General features: G+C 38.6%; 1 protein-coding gene across 2 annotated transcripts in view; it reads left to right on the top strand.

The window, feature by feature from the left end:
• Nucleotides 1-18,578, top strand: part of DSCAM (DS cell adhesion molecule) — a 471,940-nt gene that overhangs the window by 336,344 nt on the left and 117,018 nt on the right. For both annotated transcript variants that reach the window (XM_075772425.1, XM_075772430.1), the window contains exon 12: nt 17,513-17,709. In XM_075772425.1, the coding sequence (XP_075628540.1) occupies nt 17,513-17,709 (197 nt within the window). The remainder of the gene's footprint in view (nt 1-17,512; nt 17,710-18,578) is intronic.

Below are 18,578 nucleotides of genomic sequence, written 5' to 3'. Positions count from 1 at the left end.
CATTGCTACTTAGTTATTTCACCTGTTAAGGTACAGTAGCAGAATCAATCAGCCTCCCTTCTGGAAGAGGGTGCTCAAATGTACAATCCAGTGAGCACGGATGAGCCGGTGGCTTGTCATCTGCTGAGCTGTGGTAGGTGTCTGTGTGTCTGCCTAGCATGCAGGATATGCAAAGTAATTAGTCAACAATTAAAGAGGTTGAATTTCCTCCCATTTGCTGTGGGGTAGGCATATGGACCTGGGCAGTTACCATGGCTTTGCTGATACACAGTAAATTCCTCAGATGCCACAATTAAACTGTGTGTTTAGGTGCTTGTGTGCATATACCAATATGTATGCATGCTGTCTTCTGCAATTCCCAGTAAATTCCTTAGACCTTGTCCGTGTGCAAGATTATTTCTGCTTTTGCTGATTATTCTAGCATATTCTAATAGTAACATTACTTAGCTGTATTACTATAAATCTCTCACATGGACACGTTTTCTGGAGCAAGAGTTGACTTTTGTCAACTTAGTTAAAATTACTTTCAAAAGCAGGGGACACATGAATGGACAGATGAAACCCAAAGCATAAACCTGAAACAAATCTTGCTTCAGCTCCTGTGTTTAAATGAGCAAGCTATGTGTGTGAAATGTAGGAGCCTGAAAACACCAGGGATTTAACATTGGGCCATCCAGGGATGATTTTGCCTGAAACACACACGAGTTAGAGTTCTTTTAGGGGATACATCATCTACTTCCAGCTTGCTTATACCAAGACACCTTGACTTACCAGTGCATTAACCTGTTTCTCCTGCAGTGTGATGTAAGCTAACTCAGGGAACGTTACATGCTAAAATGTGAGTGACCTCGAGGAGTTACACTCTTACACCAGAATAACTTGCTTTCATGCCCAGGAAAGGGAAAAGAGAGAATCATACTATATGAAGTGTTATAAACCATCAAACTGGTTCGAGTCAAGGGGGAACTGTGCTCTTTTTCGTCTCTCCCCATAAAGCTCGTGGGGATTTTTCCCCAAGTACCATTGGATACCTAGGCAGATGTATTTGTCATTGTCGAGATAATGATCTGTAGGAGGTTGCTTCTTTAATTGTTGTATTCCAAAGCATTTAAGATATGGACTCTGTATCCATTTAATTTACATCATTGTACGTTTCAGCAAGATAATAAGTGTGAAAGAGGACGTTTTAGAGCCTTCATGCAAGCCATGTAATGGTTTTTAAGTCTGGCATGCTCTGTGTGTACAATGTGATATTTTTCCAGCAAAAAATTGCCTGTTTGCTTTAAATCTGATTTATTCATACAACCCCTTGAAAGGTTTTGGTTTGGTTTTTTTTTCTTTCTTAATATGCTGGAAACCCACTTTTATGTCCTCGTGGAGGCCATGGGAGAAAAAAAATCCACATTCATAAATCCACAGAGGACTTTTTATGGAAAAGGACAACATGATTACTCAAAGTATGAGGGTGAAATTTTTTTTAAATGCGGATGCCTCTTGTAGTCATATATATGCATGCATTCTCTCTGTGCATATACATATGTATGCACGCACATACACAAATATGAAGAATGAATACAAAAGTAACTTTGCAGCACCACTTGACATATTGTTTTCATTGAGTATTTTCAGTAAAAATATGTTTTCCACCTAAATTTTTTGCAGTATTAAATGCTAGGCCAATCTACATAGCGTTTGAAAGGTATAGATCTTATCTGCTGGCAATAATTTTCTATCAGCAGGTTTGCCTCAAACTGTTGACTCAAGTCGGCATTCTAAATTTACAGTAAACTCTGACATCCCTGTTTTGACTCTGTGAAAATTTTTCACTTGCTTTTGCTTTTCCCGAATTGAGCCTGTGATCTACTTGCAATAGAAATACATATTCCTTGATTGCTTCTACAGCTCCACTAGTTTTGTATGGGTATAGAGATTTCATTTCTCCTTTTGGAAGCATTTGCTTTTAATGTGTTGTTATAAAGGATGTTATAATCAATAATTATAAAAAATACTGCAATTAAAAAGTTAAAGGAAAAATATGTGAATTTTAGACTTTGACTCATGAAAGATTCCTGTAGACCAAAATTGAGAACTTTCCAATTCTTATGATTTGCGTAGAACAAAAAGCACACTTGGTTCTGAATCAGGAGCTTTGTTTAGGAGGAGCAATGATACTTTGCTTATTTTTAATATAATCGCAACATTTCTGAAAGACAACAGTACAGGTACGGAACATACATGTAGAAATACAGATATAACATCTTTATGAGGTAGAGAGAATGACTTCTGAACATTAACTCCTTTATTATGTCTCTCACATCAACTGGTGTTATTAGTGCTCTGATTTGCTATTCCAGAAACTCTGATTTTGCATTTCTTGACTTTTCGAATATTTTATGGTTTAAATCATGAAAATGCATATTGTTATTTTCTTCACTTTAACTTAAAAAAGAATAGTGCACACTGAAGTAGATACAGTGATGATTATTCTGGAGTTACAGAGTAAGAAAGGCTACTACGTACGTACATATTTAGTGTTTCCAGCCTCAGAACAAAGTTAATGATGCGTGTAAATCATTATTTATCTAGTATATAATCCATACACTCACTCTATAGAAACAATATGTAAGAGGCAACAGAAAAGTCAAAGAGATTGACCTTGTATAGTTATGAAGCAGTTGGACGGGAGAGATATGCTGGGGTCTCCCAAACTGCTCTCCTCCAGTGCCACAAGAAGAGAGAAGGAACCAACAGGAGGCAGTGGTATCTCTCGAAAAAAAGAGTTTGGTGATTTTGTTTTGCAGGGACATATACCACCACCTCTATTCTGGAAAAGCCTAGCTAGTGCTTCATGCATCTTTGAACCCCATTCAAAATTCATGCTTTGGGGGCTGCTGGGAGGAGCAGGTTCCCCATCTCCCTCCTGTCCTGTTTTAATCTATCTGGAGGATTCAGCACAATCCAGCTTCATCGGTCATAGCTTCTGCAAGCAGTCTATTTTCAAACGTCTTCACAGGGATCCAGTCTCATTTTAATCTCTTTAGACGCATCGTAAGCAGTTTACTGAGGACTATGTCTGTGGCATGTTGGAAATTTCATTCACTCCCAGCTATTTTTTGTGGCTGTTTCTGAATGCAAATATCTCCATGAAAATATTTTGTGTGCCCAAACACAGCCTTCTGAAAATTCAAATAAACCAAAAAAGTCTCTGTGGGATTTTGCTATCCTTAAGGGAAAGGAGTGAAACATGGAGCTTGAAAACAAATGTTGGGGGTTCTAAACATAGCTTTTTTTTTTTTTTTCAGGAAGCTATAAGCAGTGAAAAGCAGAATTGAGTTTGCAGTGAAAGCACAACAGACATTATACTAAAACCATGGTATGACTAGCATCAGGACATCGAACAGTCAAATATATTGGCAAAAATATGATGACAAAAATAGACCATATTTTACCTGGTCAGGAGGATGCCCATTGTAACAGTGGGGATAGAAACTATTAAACTTATATAAGAAAGCTTCAGGTGTCTGAACTGACTTTAAGACGGTTTGCTTTCTATGTGGCACACAGGCAAGGATGTAAGAAGTGTGCTGTTCTGTCTTACAGCTTATAGAAGAAAGGGGAGGTGGCATTAACTGCAGTGGGTTTGCTACCTACACATCTTCAGCTTCATTATGTTAGCTGTGTAGACTGATGAACTGTAATTGTTTCCTGGCTACCGTTGGTAGGAGATAGGGTGACAAAGGGTTTTGGAGCACTGCTAGGTTCTTGTTTCACTCATTGATCTCTATGAGAACAATCATTATGATAATGATTCTAATCCAAGATTCTGTAATATAACTGAGAAATAAATGCTTCTTGGTTAATATGCCTCAATTAATGGGTCACCCAGTGTAGCTGCAGCAGGTTGCAAGTAAGTAGCTTTCAGGATCTGAGCCCAAATGATTATAGGTTTTCTTTCCCTTTTTAGATGAAATGGATTCATAAGCCTTACTCAAATGAATCGCTCTTGTAGTCATTAATTATAGTATACACATGTTAATGACATCATTATCAGGAGATAACATAATGTCCCAAGGACCACGTGTTACAGTTGTTTCCTGTACAAACAATTGTGCTTGATAACACAGCCTGTCACAAAATGTCAAAAGAAACCACATGGTGTCTTCAAATGATTGTGAAATTATCATGTGTCACAGCTATGTATGTCATAAACAATACCATCATGACTGAATTTTTCATTAGCTTCTTGGGTGAGGGATACTGAAGAGAGCAAACAATTAAGATCTTGAATATCTGAAGTGCAGCACACAATGCAGCACTGAATTGTTTAAAGCAAACCCTGTGACTAAAATAAAATGCGTTAGTCATGAACTGAGGATATGCATAGTAATAGGCAATATTAAGGACCTCGTGAGGTTTTTTCCCCTTGTTTTTATTAAACATAAACAGAAATGAATTAATTTTTTTAATATTCTACAATTTAGTTCTCATTTAGCACCTCCCTTTTAGCTTGTATGAGGACTGGATAATAAGACTGTAGGAGAGTTGCCATTATAACTCTTACTTTAGCAAATGAAACCTTGGTCAATCAAAAGCCAGTGACAAAGCTCTTCTGGCCTTCTACAGCACAAGAATTTCACCCATGTGGCCTTTCGAGCTCTAAAAGTATGAACGATCTCACTTACACCCCTGCAACGAAGAGGCAATACAGCAACAATTTCAAGCCCATGGTCGGCACGTGGGTTTTGCTGTCAACAGTCACAGGAGCAGAGCTGCTCCCATTATCGGAGGCAGCAGGGTCAGCAGGTGTCCCACAACATTTAATTGCTAAACCCTTCCTGGCTTTGCCTCCGCACAGCCCAGTTCAATAAGAAAGACTGAACTTGTTTTTGTTACCTATGGATTTTGGCTGTTACTATCTATTAAAGTTTTCCTTCTGAACTATGAAAGCAACAATTTATTGAGCTATATTTTTTGGATTTTCCCGTTTTTCTTTTGCTGAACTGAGAAATGTGATTGTTCTTCTCCTGGAAGAAAGCTGTGCACAACTGCTAAGCACTATGGGTTCACAAGGTAGACAAAGGTTTTCCCCAGGCTGCACAAGGTGCTTTGTTCAGGGGTGCCAGGAGCTCTCCTTCCCTAATGCTGCTGCCTCCATAGGGTTATGTGGGACCTGCTGACAAACAGCTCCCCAGAAGAGCTGTCAATATCATCATCTTCCAGAGCTGTGCTTTTTTGTAATCCACAAGACTGTGTTTTTAGATGCTCTGATGATAACAATGCTACTGCTCTGGTCACAGTAATTAGCCACCAGTAACAATGTAGACGAAGGGTGCTACTCAAATGTTATTCCTCCATTGTCTTTCCCTAACCATTGAATTTCAAAGAGTGTGTGCTCCAGAAGCTGATGCTACTTTGTATGAAAAATACATATGAGCAAACCAGCTTCCCTGAAGCAAGAGCAAGATAGCTGACATGCAAATATTTTAGAAAATTTAAGGTGGAAAGACTAGTCTCTAAAACAACATCTTAATTTACACTTTTGTACTCTATGGTTCTAGGTGATCCCAAAAGAGAAAAAAAAAACAATCTCAGAGGCTGCTCTTGAATTATATCTTTTCTTACCAGCAATAATGACATGGCAATTCTTGACAAATGTCCTGGTTTTACACTTCCTGAGAGGTTTTGATAAGATTAAAATAATGATTCAGATTCCTTTTTGTTTTCACCTGAATTGGAGTACCAAATTTTCCAATGTGCCCCACAAAAATAATTATTCAGGTTTACTGTCTTGTAGTTACCAGCTAGCTCAGCCCTGATACACGCAATAAATCACCAGTGACCTTTTTTTCACCTCTTTGCCTCAAAGTCCCATTCTCTGCAAAGGACACCATCTAATTAAAAAACACAACAGGGGCCTGCTCAAGCAGGAGGGTAGACTTAGAGGTGGGGGGAAACTGTGTGACATTTTAAGGATTTATTCTGCCAAAATCTGAGGCAAGGAACATGAGCTCTGGAGAGTGAGGTGTAAAAGACTAGTGAGATTTATGAGAGACTGGCAGAGCTGACAATAGAAACTGGAAGAGTTACTGGACCTGCCAGCAACTTTGCAAGCTTTTGGAAGGAAAATCAAAGGATTATTATTTGTTAGCAGCAGTATTAAAAATGTATTTAACTGACACAGGGCTGAGAAGGCTTCTCCTTTCTTCGGTGCTGCGGATATGATTGCATTTTTATTTTTTTTTCACAGTTCACTAGAGTTCAGCTTCGTAATGAGCTGTTTGTTGTAAGGCTAGTTCTAGGCACTCTGTCTCTTGGTTGATGCCACTCATACAGAACAACTGAGTTACGTACGCAGCATAACTACAAGAACATTTCAGGAACCACAACTTTAAGAAGTTTCCAAATAATCCTTGGAAAACCTTTTTTAAGTATGAGTTTGGATCTTTTCTAGCTGTGTAACTACCTCAAAAGACAGCAAACATATGCTACATCTTATCTGTAGAAATAATTCACTGTCTAGATAATCAGGGCATAGTTTTAGGAAGACTTCGATTGCATTCAGAGATGTTCAGCAATTTTGCAAAGTAGCTTGAACACCTAGAAGTAAAGGAAGGAACATAACATCTAACTGCACAGACAGCAGTTGAAAATAAACACTTAGAAATATTCAGAAAGTTCCATCCATTGGCTCCCCACCAGTAGATTTTACACATCAATTATTGCCCAGGAACCAGGCTCTGAGGGGTCAGACCAGCCACAGCTGACTACAAATCCTCACAGATGTCTCAGGAAGATGGTAGTAAGAGCTGAACCAGGATCTGTGGAGCTCAGAGCTTGATCTCACCCATGGTGTCAAACCACAGGCACACTCAGGGTCCTTGGCTTCATCACAGGGGGCTGGGAAATCCTAAGACCCCCATTTCAGCCCAAGTTTTCACCATTTTCAGATTACCTGTTATGGAGACAAGGAAATGTAGGGCATCCTACTGTCACAGCTGGGGACATGAAAGTCCTGATTGCTCCTCTCCAAGCCTGAGCCACCCATCCAGTCTACTGGGCAGCGCTGTGCTATAACCACGGACCAACAAACCTCTTCTTTCCGTGTAGTCATAGAAAGTGAGAGGGTACCCCAAGAAATGGATTAGGTTAGATGTGATGCAGAGAAATAAATTTCAAAGCCTCGTTTGGCCATTCTTACATCTTGATGTCCTTACAGCCAAGTTATAATCTATAGTGAGATGATTATTTCTCAGTTTGTTATACAAAATATTTCATTTTTGCAAATAAAATTTTAATTGAAGTAATTGAAGATAATGAACTAATAGTTTTTGTCTGTCTTGTTTTACTTTGTTTGTGTTGTTGACCTTAACCAAGCCTGTATATACAGTGAAATGTTTGTCATGCTAGAAAAACAGAAAATGGAGAGGGAGAGCCTGAGGCATTTAGATGCAAGGTTGTGTCCTCAAATAGGCAGTGATCACTGATTATAATGCTTACTCTTGAGTGTTTGTGGTCTGTTTTTCTCATCTTTTGACCAGTAATTGAATGCTGAGCTAATAAACCCTTTTCAGTAATTTCTTTTGTCAAAGAGACCACAATCTCATAAAAAGATTTGGGTCAAAAAAATTAGCTGTTCTCTGACAAAAAAATGACAGTCCAAAGTCCCTACAGGAATGGTTCTGAAAAGTTTCCTACCAACTTACAAGAAACTCTAAAATATAAAAAGAGCAAGACCACCTCAAGAAAACCTGACCATAAAACCTGACCTCCCTGTGTGTGTGACTAATAAGGCTGTTACATAGTGCATAAATCTACAATATTTCATTGTAAGTGATTATTCCTTTTATGATGGAATATAATTTTAAAAAATAAAAACAAAACCCAGAATCACCAAATCAGCCTGGATTTCCTAAAGCCAAACTATTTGTATGAAGATAATTTAATAATTCAGGTAGCAAGTTTAGATCTAAGTATAGATTGTGTGTGTGTGTGCGCGCGGGTGTGTTTTAAGGATGTGATTGAAAAAGAAACACTTGACAATTTGTTTATAAAAAAAAAAATCAAACAAGTATTTTTATATATCCCCTGTAACTAACTGCTTCATCTGTCATATTCAACATCCATCATATACAATATGGCAAACCATGTTTAGAAGCATGACTTCCTTCTTACTTCACTGGTGGTTACATTATCCTCTCTGCCATTTTGGCCTCTGCTTTTGGATGTTCGTTCTGTATGTGGAAGAGGGAATGGGAGTTCCTATTCATTTAAATCACAATTTAAAGGAAAAAAAATAAACCAAGTCCTTTGAACTCCTTATAACATTCATGCTGTGGGGAGGTACTGTGGAGGAAAGAGATCTGCAGCCCTGTGCCATGTGCTTTGTTCATGAGATGGATGGCTATAATTTACTCCTGCCTGAAACACTGGTATTTACGATGCCTTCCCTTGGCTGAGGGGTAAAAACGGTCTCCAGAGAAATAGAAACATTTTTTTTTTAAGAGTGTATTGAAAAGAGAAATCCACAGGACAGCTGAAGGTCAAGGAAAGAAGGCGATGATGGCTCCTTTGTCTTCTTTTCTAGGTAATGAAATAATTCTCCTTATTTGACTCCATGGAAACATTTTTTTTTTCCTTCTTTTATTCGCTCACACACATGTGCATATGCATGCATGCAAGCACAAACACACACACACCCCTTGACCCCTGTTATATAGTAGGACACTGTCAACATCAGGAACAGTAGTGTAAAACTTGGCTTTAAAATTTCCTTTTCAGCTGTTTTTTGGATCACAGCTGGATGAGCATATTGGCTGATTTGAATAAGCCAAAATAACCATAACCCTGCTTCAAATTAGGGTCTGCTTCCTCTGGCCTTAGGCATTTGGGTACTGGAGCCAAATTGTCAGCCATTGCTTTTGTCTGGAAGCTTTATTAATTGTTCAGTGTAATAGTCTCAAAATACTCAGTGGAAAGGCCTTGCCTTTAGATTTGATAAAATGCTGGAATGACATGACAGCAATGAATGTCATTCATTTGTCATTCACAAAAAAATTCCCCAAGGGGGTCCTAATTTTAGATTTAATCAAAGTCAGAGAGAATTTTCCTTTCTGATTTTCTGGTGTAAGAACCACTGCTTATTTATGGGTAAATGTAACTCACAGAATTATTATACTGAATAACTTGACTTTATAAATACTGTTTTTATCAAAGCCCTCTTTGCTTTTCTTTACTAGTATTTCCCTCTTTCCATAAGACATATTTAAAAAATTAAGTACACAAGCTACCTACCAGTTTTTCCTAGACTGTGCAGCCTTTAAGATGGTTCCCACTCTTCTAGAAATGTTCTCCTTTTACTGACCAACTTTTTAAGACACCTGTTTTCCCTGCAGAAGCTGCTTGCATGCTAAGCAGCCAAAGCAGAAAATAGACCTCATAGTGGAAAATAGAAGATAGAATAGATTAGGAATCAAGTTTGTTGTTTTTCAGCAACAAGCAGAGCTAATATTCCATAGATGGTCGGACCATTCCCAAACCATCCCCAGATGGTCTCTGTGACAAGGGGCAAATATTAGAATTTTGACTGGAGAATCCAGATTAATGTCCATTAAAATAAATGTCTTCAGATCTCATTCTCCACACCTGGATCTCCTTTCCTGTCTTTCCTGATACAGTAACATTTATTGACATCCTGAATCTCCTCAGCTAAGAGAATGTAGAATTTAAGATTAGACCCTTAGCGCTGGATTCACCTGACTTTAAGTTAGACTTCTAAAGGTTGGTTGTAAAAGTCTAAGCAGTTCACCCTGACCTCCTTTTATCATCAATAAGAAGACATTCATCATCTTTAAGGCCAGATGAATGGCCCTCTGGAAGGTCTTGTTTCTCCCCAAGGACTGCTACAGAAGAAGTCCTCATTTGACTAGCTGAAGGCTTGGATGACTGATTTTTAGCCACCTGAAGTTAGGTTGAGATGAACGCCACTGACTGGTTCTGTGAACGTACTCTGCCTCCATGCACAGGTGAATGCTTTTGTGTATATAAACAATGCAATAAAGCCCTTCTGTTAGTAGTAATAAACAGAATATATATATTTATATTGTATGTGTTAATGTACTTCTATAGAGAATGCCTACATAAATATGTAGAGAGTTGTATCTTGCTGATTTTAGTACATTTGACTTCTGTTCCCATCATCAGAGTATCAGATGCTATTGCTCTATTTGCATCTATCTAGACAATAAAAACATAATTCACTCCGAAAGGCTAGACGAGACTAGTTCTACCAGATCTCTCTTATACATCAGCAGATAGTATTTCATGGCTTTTTAGCTCAGAACTGAGCTGTTACAGACCCAAGTCACCATGCTTAAAAGTATACTTACTTGCATGAATGAGCAGTGAATGAAAACCATTAATGTCCCAGCATGCACCGCTCACCAATACTCATTTTTGTTGTAGCCAGAGTTTCTTAGTGTGTTTCTGCTTCATTTAAACCTGTCAATACCTCAATTAGTGCTTGCTTTTCTTCCCCTGGGAGGGACATTTACACATGTCACTTCACAGCCTCCAAAATCTAAAAGACCCATGGAAATCGCTGGGTCATAAAATATATCCTGATTAAAGCTTGTGTTTTCCAGTGACTTTCTGCCCCCTCCCCCCCCCCCCCTTTTTTTTTTTCTTTTAAACCTGTAAACTGTTCAGGTTTTTTTAATGAAAGGGCACAAATGGAAAGTTTAAAGCATAACAACTTGTAAGAAAATGAGCACTCTCCCATGTGATTCTAGTCTCTGGTTTTTACTGATTTGCATTCAGTAAGTCACAAAAAATTAGAGCGCTGTACTTTATAATTATGATAGCAGTAACCCTCTCATTTAACATTAAAACTTGATGCCATCTTGATGGCAGATTGAATTCAATTTAAGATCAAAGCATTGGAGAAGTTATCTAAAATTATATATTGCTAGTTTTAACTGTTTAACATTCCTGCTCTTTCCAGTCTGACTTTTATACAGGGTGATGAAAGATCATAATTGATTTGGAATAGAAAGTGGCCCAAGAAATTTATACTGAATAGATACATGTTTCTAATGCTAATTTTTAGGCATCCATACTTTTCAACAATGGTGATGATGGTAACACTAATATTCTCCGTTAATTTCTTGTGAAAGAAGATGGTCTTTGTCTAAGTCTTCATAAATCACAATTATATACATGCTAATGTAATTTTTTGTAGATCTTTGATAACATTTTTTTGTTCTGACAATTAGCCAAGCTTTGATGAAACTGATTTTTCCAGTGCCTCATGGGTTACCATAGTTTGTCACAAATTTCCACAGGCTTTTACTATTACTGACTGCAGGGAACAAAACTGTCAGCTTATCATTTCCCATTTTCTTTCTTTTGGTTATTAGGAAGTGCAGTTAGACAAAATGGGAATTGAAGCTGCATGGCAAAGTGAAAGAAAGTCACATTCATTTCAGAACCATGTCAAAGTTAAAGGAAAGACTGAGAAATATAAGCAGCAGCTGGTCTCATGTGTATTATTTGAAGACAGCAGTTTGCACTGTGCAAACATAAAACTAATGCAAGAAAAGACCTCAGGAAGAGGAAAGAATTGCCTATGTGATTTGAGAGAAAAGACCTTTTTTATTTTATTAATGTGTCGTTTGGTTAAAATTCATAGTTGTCATGCAAAATAAATCAACTTTTCCTATAATGTGACCTGAAACCGCTTCTGAGTGAATAAGATATGAACCCTAAATGTTCACAGCCTTTACCCTGACATATTCAATCAGATCATGAGGTGCTGGTGAAGCTGCCAAGTACTCAAGACATCATTGTCATTCTTATTAAAGCTTAGCATCAAACAAGGCCTGTTCTATCGTGGAAACACATGTTTGAATAATACTTATAATCAAAGTAACTTCATTTATGTCACTGGAATAGCTAGCTGAAATGGTGTTTTAAGGTGTTCAGAATCCTTATTCATTCCCACTCACTGATTTATTTCTTTTTAGAGTTTTTTTCAAAGATTAACTTCTATGGATGTCCTAATATCCTAATAATGCAGGTTTTACATAAAACTGACTCTCTTGTTTTCATATGGGATTTGTAATGCAAACTTAGGTAGCTGGGACATGGACTGGTCATGTCTGTGTTTAATTTCTCTCTATTATTTATATATCATAATTGTCATGGATGTCACTCTTCACTAAATAGAAATATAAAGATGCAGTTTCTGCTGTGCACAGTCTCTTTCTCCATGGCAGTACTGGGTTTTGTACTGTTTTTCATACTCTTCTGTCACAAAAATTACTTTTCTGATAGAACTGCTTATGAAGTTCTTGCCTGTTATCCAAAAATCCATTCATCTAACAGTTATTAAGTGAAGCATACAAAAAGCTACTAGCCCTCCTTTTAGGACAGGTCGGGGGTAGAAGGTAATCTTACTTGGTTTGCTTTGTTTTAAAAATACTTTCAGCAATATATATCTCAATACATTTTCTGAATTTATTTTGTATACACTGTAGACTTCTGAAACTAAAGCTGAGTAAATAATTCAGTATGTCACATTAATTCATCAAATTTTTACTTATCTCCTCAAATTTCTCAGGTTTATGTGTTTGTTTGAAATTATTTTTCCTAGTCTGGAACCTCATCAACAATTAATTTCAAAACATTTGCTTTTTTTAATTTGAAATTCGTGCCATATTGATTAGTTACATAATTCACTCAGTATTGTTTCTATTTGAGAGTTTCATTGTTTACACAACTAATTCTTTGCTAATTCCAAGCAATATAGTAAACTATTGCATTAAAAATTCACTTTCATGAAATATTTTGATATTTTAAATTGGATTTTTAAAATATTTATCCTAAAAGAGCATGTCTCTGAGGAGGTTCACAACAAATGAACATGAGTAGTTCACAAACATGAAGTGCATTTTCAAAATTAGTGAATATTGGTAGAAAATAGTTGTCATTAATTATATATCCATTATTTTTGTGAAAATAACTTGTACTTATAAAATGGGATGCTTATTTTTGTGTTAACATATTTCTTTCACTCTTTGAGGCATGCAGTTTGTTTTCTAGTCTTGGGCATTTCTTGAGGAGGAGGACTAAGAACATTATTTTCATGTGCTGGAGATGTCACAGTTTTACCAAGAAACTGTGTGCTTAAATTGAAGTATTTGAGCAGTCCTATTAATTTAAAATTCTCTGCTAGATTCAGGACTACATTTGAATTCTGGAGAGATGCTACTTAAGTAAGCAAAAATGTCATTCATCAGAAAGGAAACCTGAAGTTAAAAGGAGAATTTTAGCAACATGCTCACTGACTCCTGGAAGTTTACTAAATTTGAAAATAAATTAACAAATAGATATCAACTAATTAAAGTGTGAAAGCTCATCTTCCTTAAATGTAAGTAATGTATTTGCATGGGCTTTCTTTGCCTGAGCAAAAGTGGAGTGAGGAAGAGGGAATTTGGTTTTGAGGTAGAAAAATCTCATTTGTCATGGACAAAAGAGTATTTTCACTGTGGCTGACCAGCATAAAAGGACATGCTGAATTGGGTTTAAATGCTAAATTGGAATTTTAATTCATTTTTTCAGTATCTAATAATTTCAACTTTAGTGCTGTTTTCTCTTATCACAACTCCTATCCTCATTCACGATGTTATTTTAACCCAAGGCTGTTGAAACTGCATCAAAGGGCCATAGTCCTCTGTTCTAGAAGCTGTACAAGAAAAACAGATGGCATTCATCTTCCCTCATTACGGCGCTAGTGTGCACATCTCTGCTATGCACTTCGATTTTTAATGATGAAGTTGTTAACACTATAAAGCGATGAGATTACTCCTTACTGGGTTACCACAAAGATAGGGGAAAACAATGGGTTGACCTGGGAAAAGGAATAAACAAATCAGCTTTCCAAACAGAAGCCCAACTTTAAACAGAGAAATCTCCTAGATTAATGCTGCTGGCATATGCATACCTTGAAAATGGAAATTACCATGATCTATAAACTGTAGCTTCTATTTTGTCCAATTTCGACCAATAAGCCTTTAACAATGCCCAGCACCACATGGCACACTTCAGAGAAAGATGTGGAGAACCGCAGAGGAGAGAGAATTAGATTAATTTGTCCCATAGGGAAGCCTACTCCAAAATCCTGGAACATGATGCTATGCATTCCTTGAATATGCACAGCAACATGCCCTTCCCTTCCAAAATTATCTTATATAAATACATATCATTATATGAGTGTGTATATAATGTATATTTGAAGAGATATAAAGGATACACACACTTAATATAGGATCTGAGTCATCTTGATATATTTCTAAATGCCTTCACTTTTTTTTCAAGACATCCTGAGAGCATATTTCATGCATATATAGTACAGATTTAGTTTGTTTATTTACAGTTTTCTAGATTATTTTGTCAGTAAAGAGCCAGCATATTTATCTCAGTTATTTGCATCAGTAATTTGATTAAAGATAGTTGGAGGATGAAAAAATACATTGCCGAGAGTATCCTTGGGAATGTGGCTTTGTTACCAGAAATCTTTTGACATAGAGGAAGATAAAAAAGAAGAGCTTATGGTTTAGGATCATTGGAGATAAATTGTAAAGAGTAAAAAATCAGCTTTGGAGGAAGGGGAAATATTTAGCTGTGAGGCATTGCTATGGCAATGAGGAATGGAAGATTATGTGAGAGGAAGGGAGGGATAAGCAGGGATAAAGCTCTGTCTGAGGAATAAAGTCATCTTTCTTTACATGTTTTTATGCTGCTCTCATTAAGAAAGTTTGTTGGGAAAAAAAAATTGATCTTCATAAGCTAGCCTCTGTTTTTTTAGAAGCAAGCAAGATAGTGGCGGTGTTTGGTTCGGCACTGTAACCCATCAGAGGACTCTTGGTAGACAACTGTTTAGGAGACCTGAAAGTGAGGAAGGAGTCTCTGAGACAGGCTCCTCGAGGTCTGTGGGATTTAAATCCAAATCTCTGGGTGCACGCTGTGTGCTCCTACCCGTGAAGCAGGAGGAGGGTAGACCTGCCAGTGCAAGGCTCACCTGCTCCGAAGGCTGAGCCCTCCCGCCCAGGGGCACAGGCACCCCTGGAGCTCGGATACCTCATGGGGAGGCACACACCCCCCCTCGGCTCCCGGGTGGGCTAAGTGCGTGCTCCCTCCATCACCAGAGAAACTCCAAGTAGGAGATGCTGATGGGAAGGAGGACTGCAGCTGCAGAGAAAATCACTTGGGTGACTTGGGAGGTGGCATGATTTAATTAGGGATGGGAAATGAGGTTGGAGGAGGAATACGTTGCTGTAGGGGTTAGGGAGCATGTGAGAACCTGAGGAGGCTGCAGCAGGAAGAGGAGAGGGAGAGGTGAAGGGGGCTGGTGTGTTGCATTGAGGAAAAAAGAGGGAGATGCGGAGAGGTGCAGCAAATGAAGAAGGAAGGGACATGTGGGAGGCTTGGGAGGTTATGGAAGGAGGAAAGGTGATGGCACAAGCTAATGATGGACTCCTTAATAGCCTGACACTCATTTGAATTGGGTTTCTTACTGGTGAATAAAATGCATAAAAGGATACATTGGTCTATTTCAGGTGTGGCAGATGAGGGCAGATACGTTTAAGCGCACACACCTGCACTTACATGGCCCACAGGCCTGCAGCTGCGTAGGCCTAGTCTGCTAGCTTCTGTTTGGAAAACAACAAGCAGATGGCCACAAAAAGTGACTTTCTGATGGTAACCTCCTTGCAGGTACGAGCACTGGGACAGACACCAGATAGAACTGAAGCTATTTTCGTTCTCTGGAAGATGGAATCAAACTCGTCCTAATTTTCTATTCTGATTATTCATCATTTCTTCTCTTTGAATGCTCCTCTTTGACAAAACTAATCGGTACCTAATATCCAAAGAGTTAAAAAAGACTTACTTCATCACTAATGCATATCAGTGCCTGAAGATCCTCATGTCTCACACAAGACCTTTCTAAGAGCTCTTCCTGTAATTAGATCGCACTCATAACTCTAACCCACAGTTCCACAGCCCCGTTAATTTTCAAATCAGTTTGTTTTGGTTCAGGAAGCCTTCGAAGAGAAGGGGCTGCATCCTGACATATTGTCATATCCAAGCATCAACAGCTCTGGCATGTGAAAAGGTCATGCCACCAAGCATTAACATTTCAGAATAGCAATTATAGTAATTCATTTAAATAAGGGGTTTTTTTTTGCTGTCCAGTAACAACAGATGTAATCAAAGACCAGGCCTCAAATCGGGTCCTTTGCCAATGTCATCATCTTAAAATAGGGACCCAGCGAAGTTCAGATGGATTGAGTGAGTTGCTCTGATAAGAAGAGGCAAGAGTCCATGCATAAAAACAAGGAGAATGGGGCTATTGCAGGAGGCAGCCCTGGAGTGTGAGAGCTTAGAGGAGGAACTCTTTACTGCCACCTCATATGCTTTGAAAGGAGTGGACAGATTAATTCAGAAGAGATCAGTTCTGTGTGCTATCCAGGGCTTTCCAGCTTCTCCCAAACAGGGAAAGGGCCAGAACTGAAAGACAGGCTCATGGGTTTTGATTCTTCCTACTCACAAATGCCTAGATGCTATTCATTGGTGGACAAATCATAGGGAAAGGGTACTAAGGACACCAAAGGGACCATCCTGTTTCAAAAATGCCATGTTTTGAAGGGTTTGCAGTAGAACACTCAGAATTTTTTCTTCCTATTTCCGGAAAATTTTTATTCCAAAAAGTGAACACACTTGGGGTTTAAGCCTATTCTTGATAGGCTTAAATTTTTTTTAAAGTCTTGAATGATTAATGAAGGTGACAATTATGTCCAAACTGTTCTGCAAATACCTTCTGAATACAATAAAAGCTCAAATCTAGCTAGGTTCATTTTCAGTTTAATTATACTTTCAGTTCAGTACAGTTTAACTATGCACTCAGCACATGCATGGACTGTAAGCTCTTTGGTGCAGAGCCTTTCTTTTAACTTTGTACAGCTCCTGGTTTAATTGAGTCCTCATTTTGATAAGTCATTACTGTCATACAAAATAGTAGAGCATATGTTTGTCAGCAAATAAAACAATAGGTCATCAGAAGGAATAAGAAATTTTTATCAGTTCTTTATTGGCCTCATATCTGAACGCTTATTACTTACAGTAGCTTTATGTACTGTGAATATTTTAGTTATGTAACTAGTTGTCCTGTGAGCAGCAAAAGAAATAGAGCCAGGGTTCCTTTGGATTTGTATCTTGTCTCTACAGCCCCGCTGTCCAGTCTAAGCTCCTCTCTGCTAAGTTCACTTTGAGGCCCATCTTCAATCTTAAGAAAATTCTCTGACACAGAAATGAAAGTAAAATAATTTCTCACATTTTTGTCCATCTGGTCAAATATGGACAAGCTGAATGAGACCCAGACTGAAGGGCCAAGCCTATATCATCAGAGTAGTCAGCTCACTGAAGAGCAATCTTTTTTTGTTTTGTCTGGTTTTAGTTCCAGCTATGATAACTTCCTATCCAAATACCACCTTGGCAACGCAAGGTCAAAAAAAGGAAATGAGCTGCACGGCACATGGGGAGAAACCCATCATAGTCCGCTGGGAAAAAGAAGACCGAATCATTAACCCTGAAATGTCCCGTTACCTTGTTTCCACCAAGGAAGTTGGAGATGAAGTGATCTCTACTCTGCAGGTAAGAAAACAAAGTGACCCACGACTCATCTACCTGTGTGAGAGTGTTGCTTGATTTGGTGTTGGTAGGGATGCACAGCTACCTCTGCCCTACGAGCTCAGAGCCCCACTGCTCGCTCCACCCGTGGCACAGCCCTGGAGACCTGACAGCAAGAGGAGGTAGAGGAAGCCTCTGCATCCCACCCCACCCGAAAAATTAGTTTCCATCTTCCCATGCTCTAGGGGCAGCAGCTCCCCCCACACACTCCCTTCTGTCTCAGGAGCAACATGGCTCATGCCTTAGCCTGCCCTTCCTGGGGCAGCACAGCTCAGTTTTGAGTACACTGCTGATAAGCACTGAGTGAATATCCAACCTCTAGCTCTGATGTGTGTCAGGCTTACCTTCACAAAAATCATTAAGCTGTTTTGAGATAAAAATGCTGTCTTTTTTAAAGTACTTTTTCTCCCTCCCTTTCACTTTGTGGGGCTTGTGAGACCATTTTACAAAGTCAGGTTAGTCATCGGTTTTAAAGTGAGATGGAAGGAAAAAGTACGTGTAGATATGTAAGTAGTATATCTACTGCTGCCAGTAGTATTTGGCACTTACTGTACACAGTAGCAGAAGTCACTAAACCACCTAGCAAACGGTCATAGTCTGCATCTTCATTTCTGCTTCTGTGACAGGCAGCTGTCTGGTGGTTTGGGAACCATGCATCTCGACCTGCCTGAGAAATCAGCATGTGGGACTCCATTAACTCCTAAGTGGCTCACCTGGGTTAGATTGAGGGGTTACGTGAGTGTCATTGCTGGTTCAGGGACTTAAGTTTCCCCAAGATGCCATGGAAGCACAGGAAACTCCTGCTGTTCTGATGTCACCTACAATGGGTGGAG

This window comes from Balearica regulorum, chromosome 1, assembly GCF_011004875.1.
Source record: "Balearica regulorum gibbericeps isolate bBalReg1 chromosome 1, bBalReg1.pri, whole genome shotgun sequence".
Taxonomy (NCBI): Eukaryota; Metazoa; Chordata; class Aves; order Gruiformes; family Gruidae; genus Balearica; species Balearica regulorum.
Note: the sequence above shows the minus strand (reverse complement) of the source record. Positions and strands in the feature narration are given on the sequence as shown.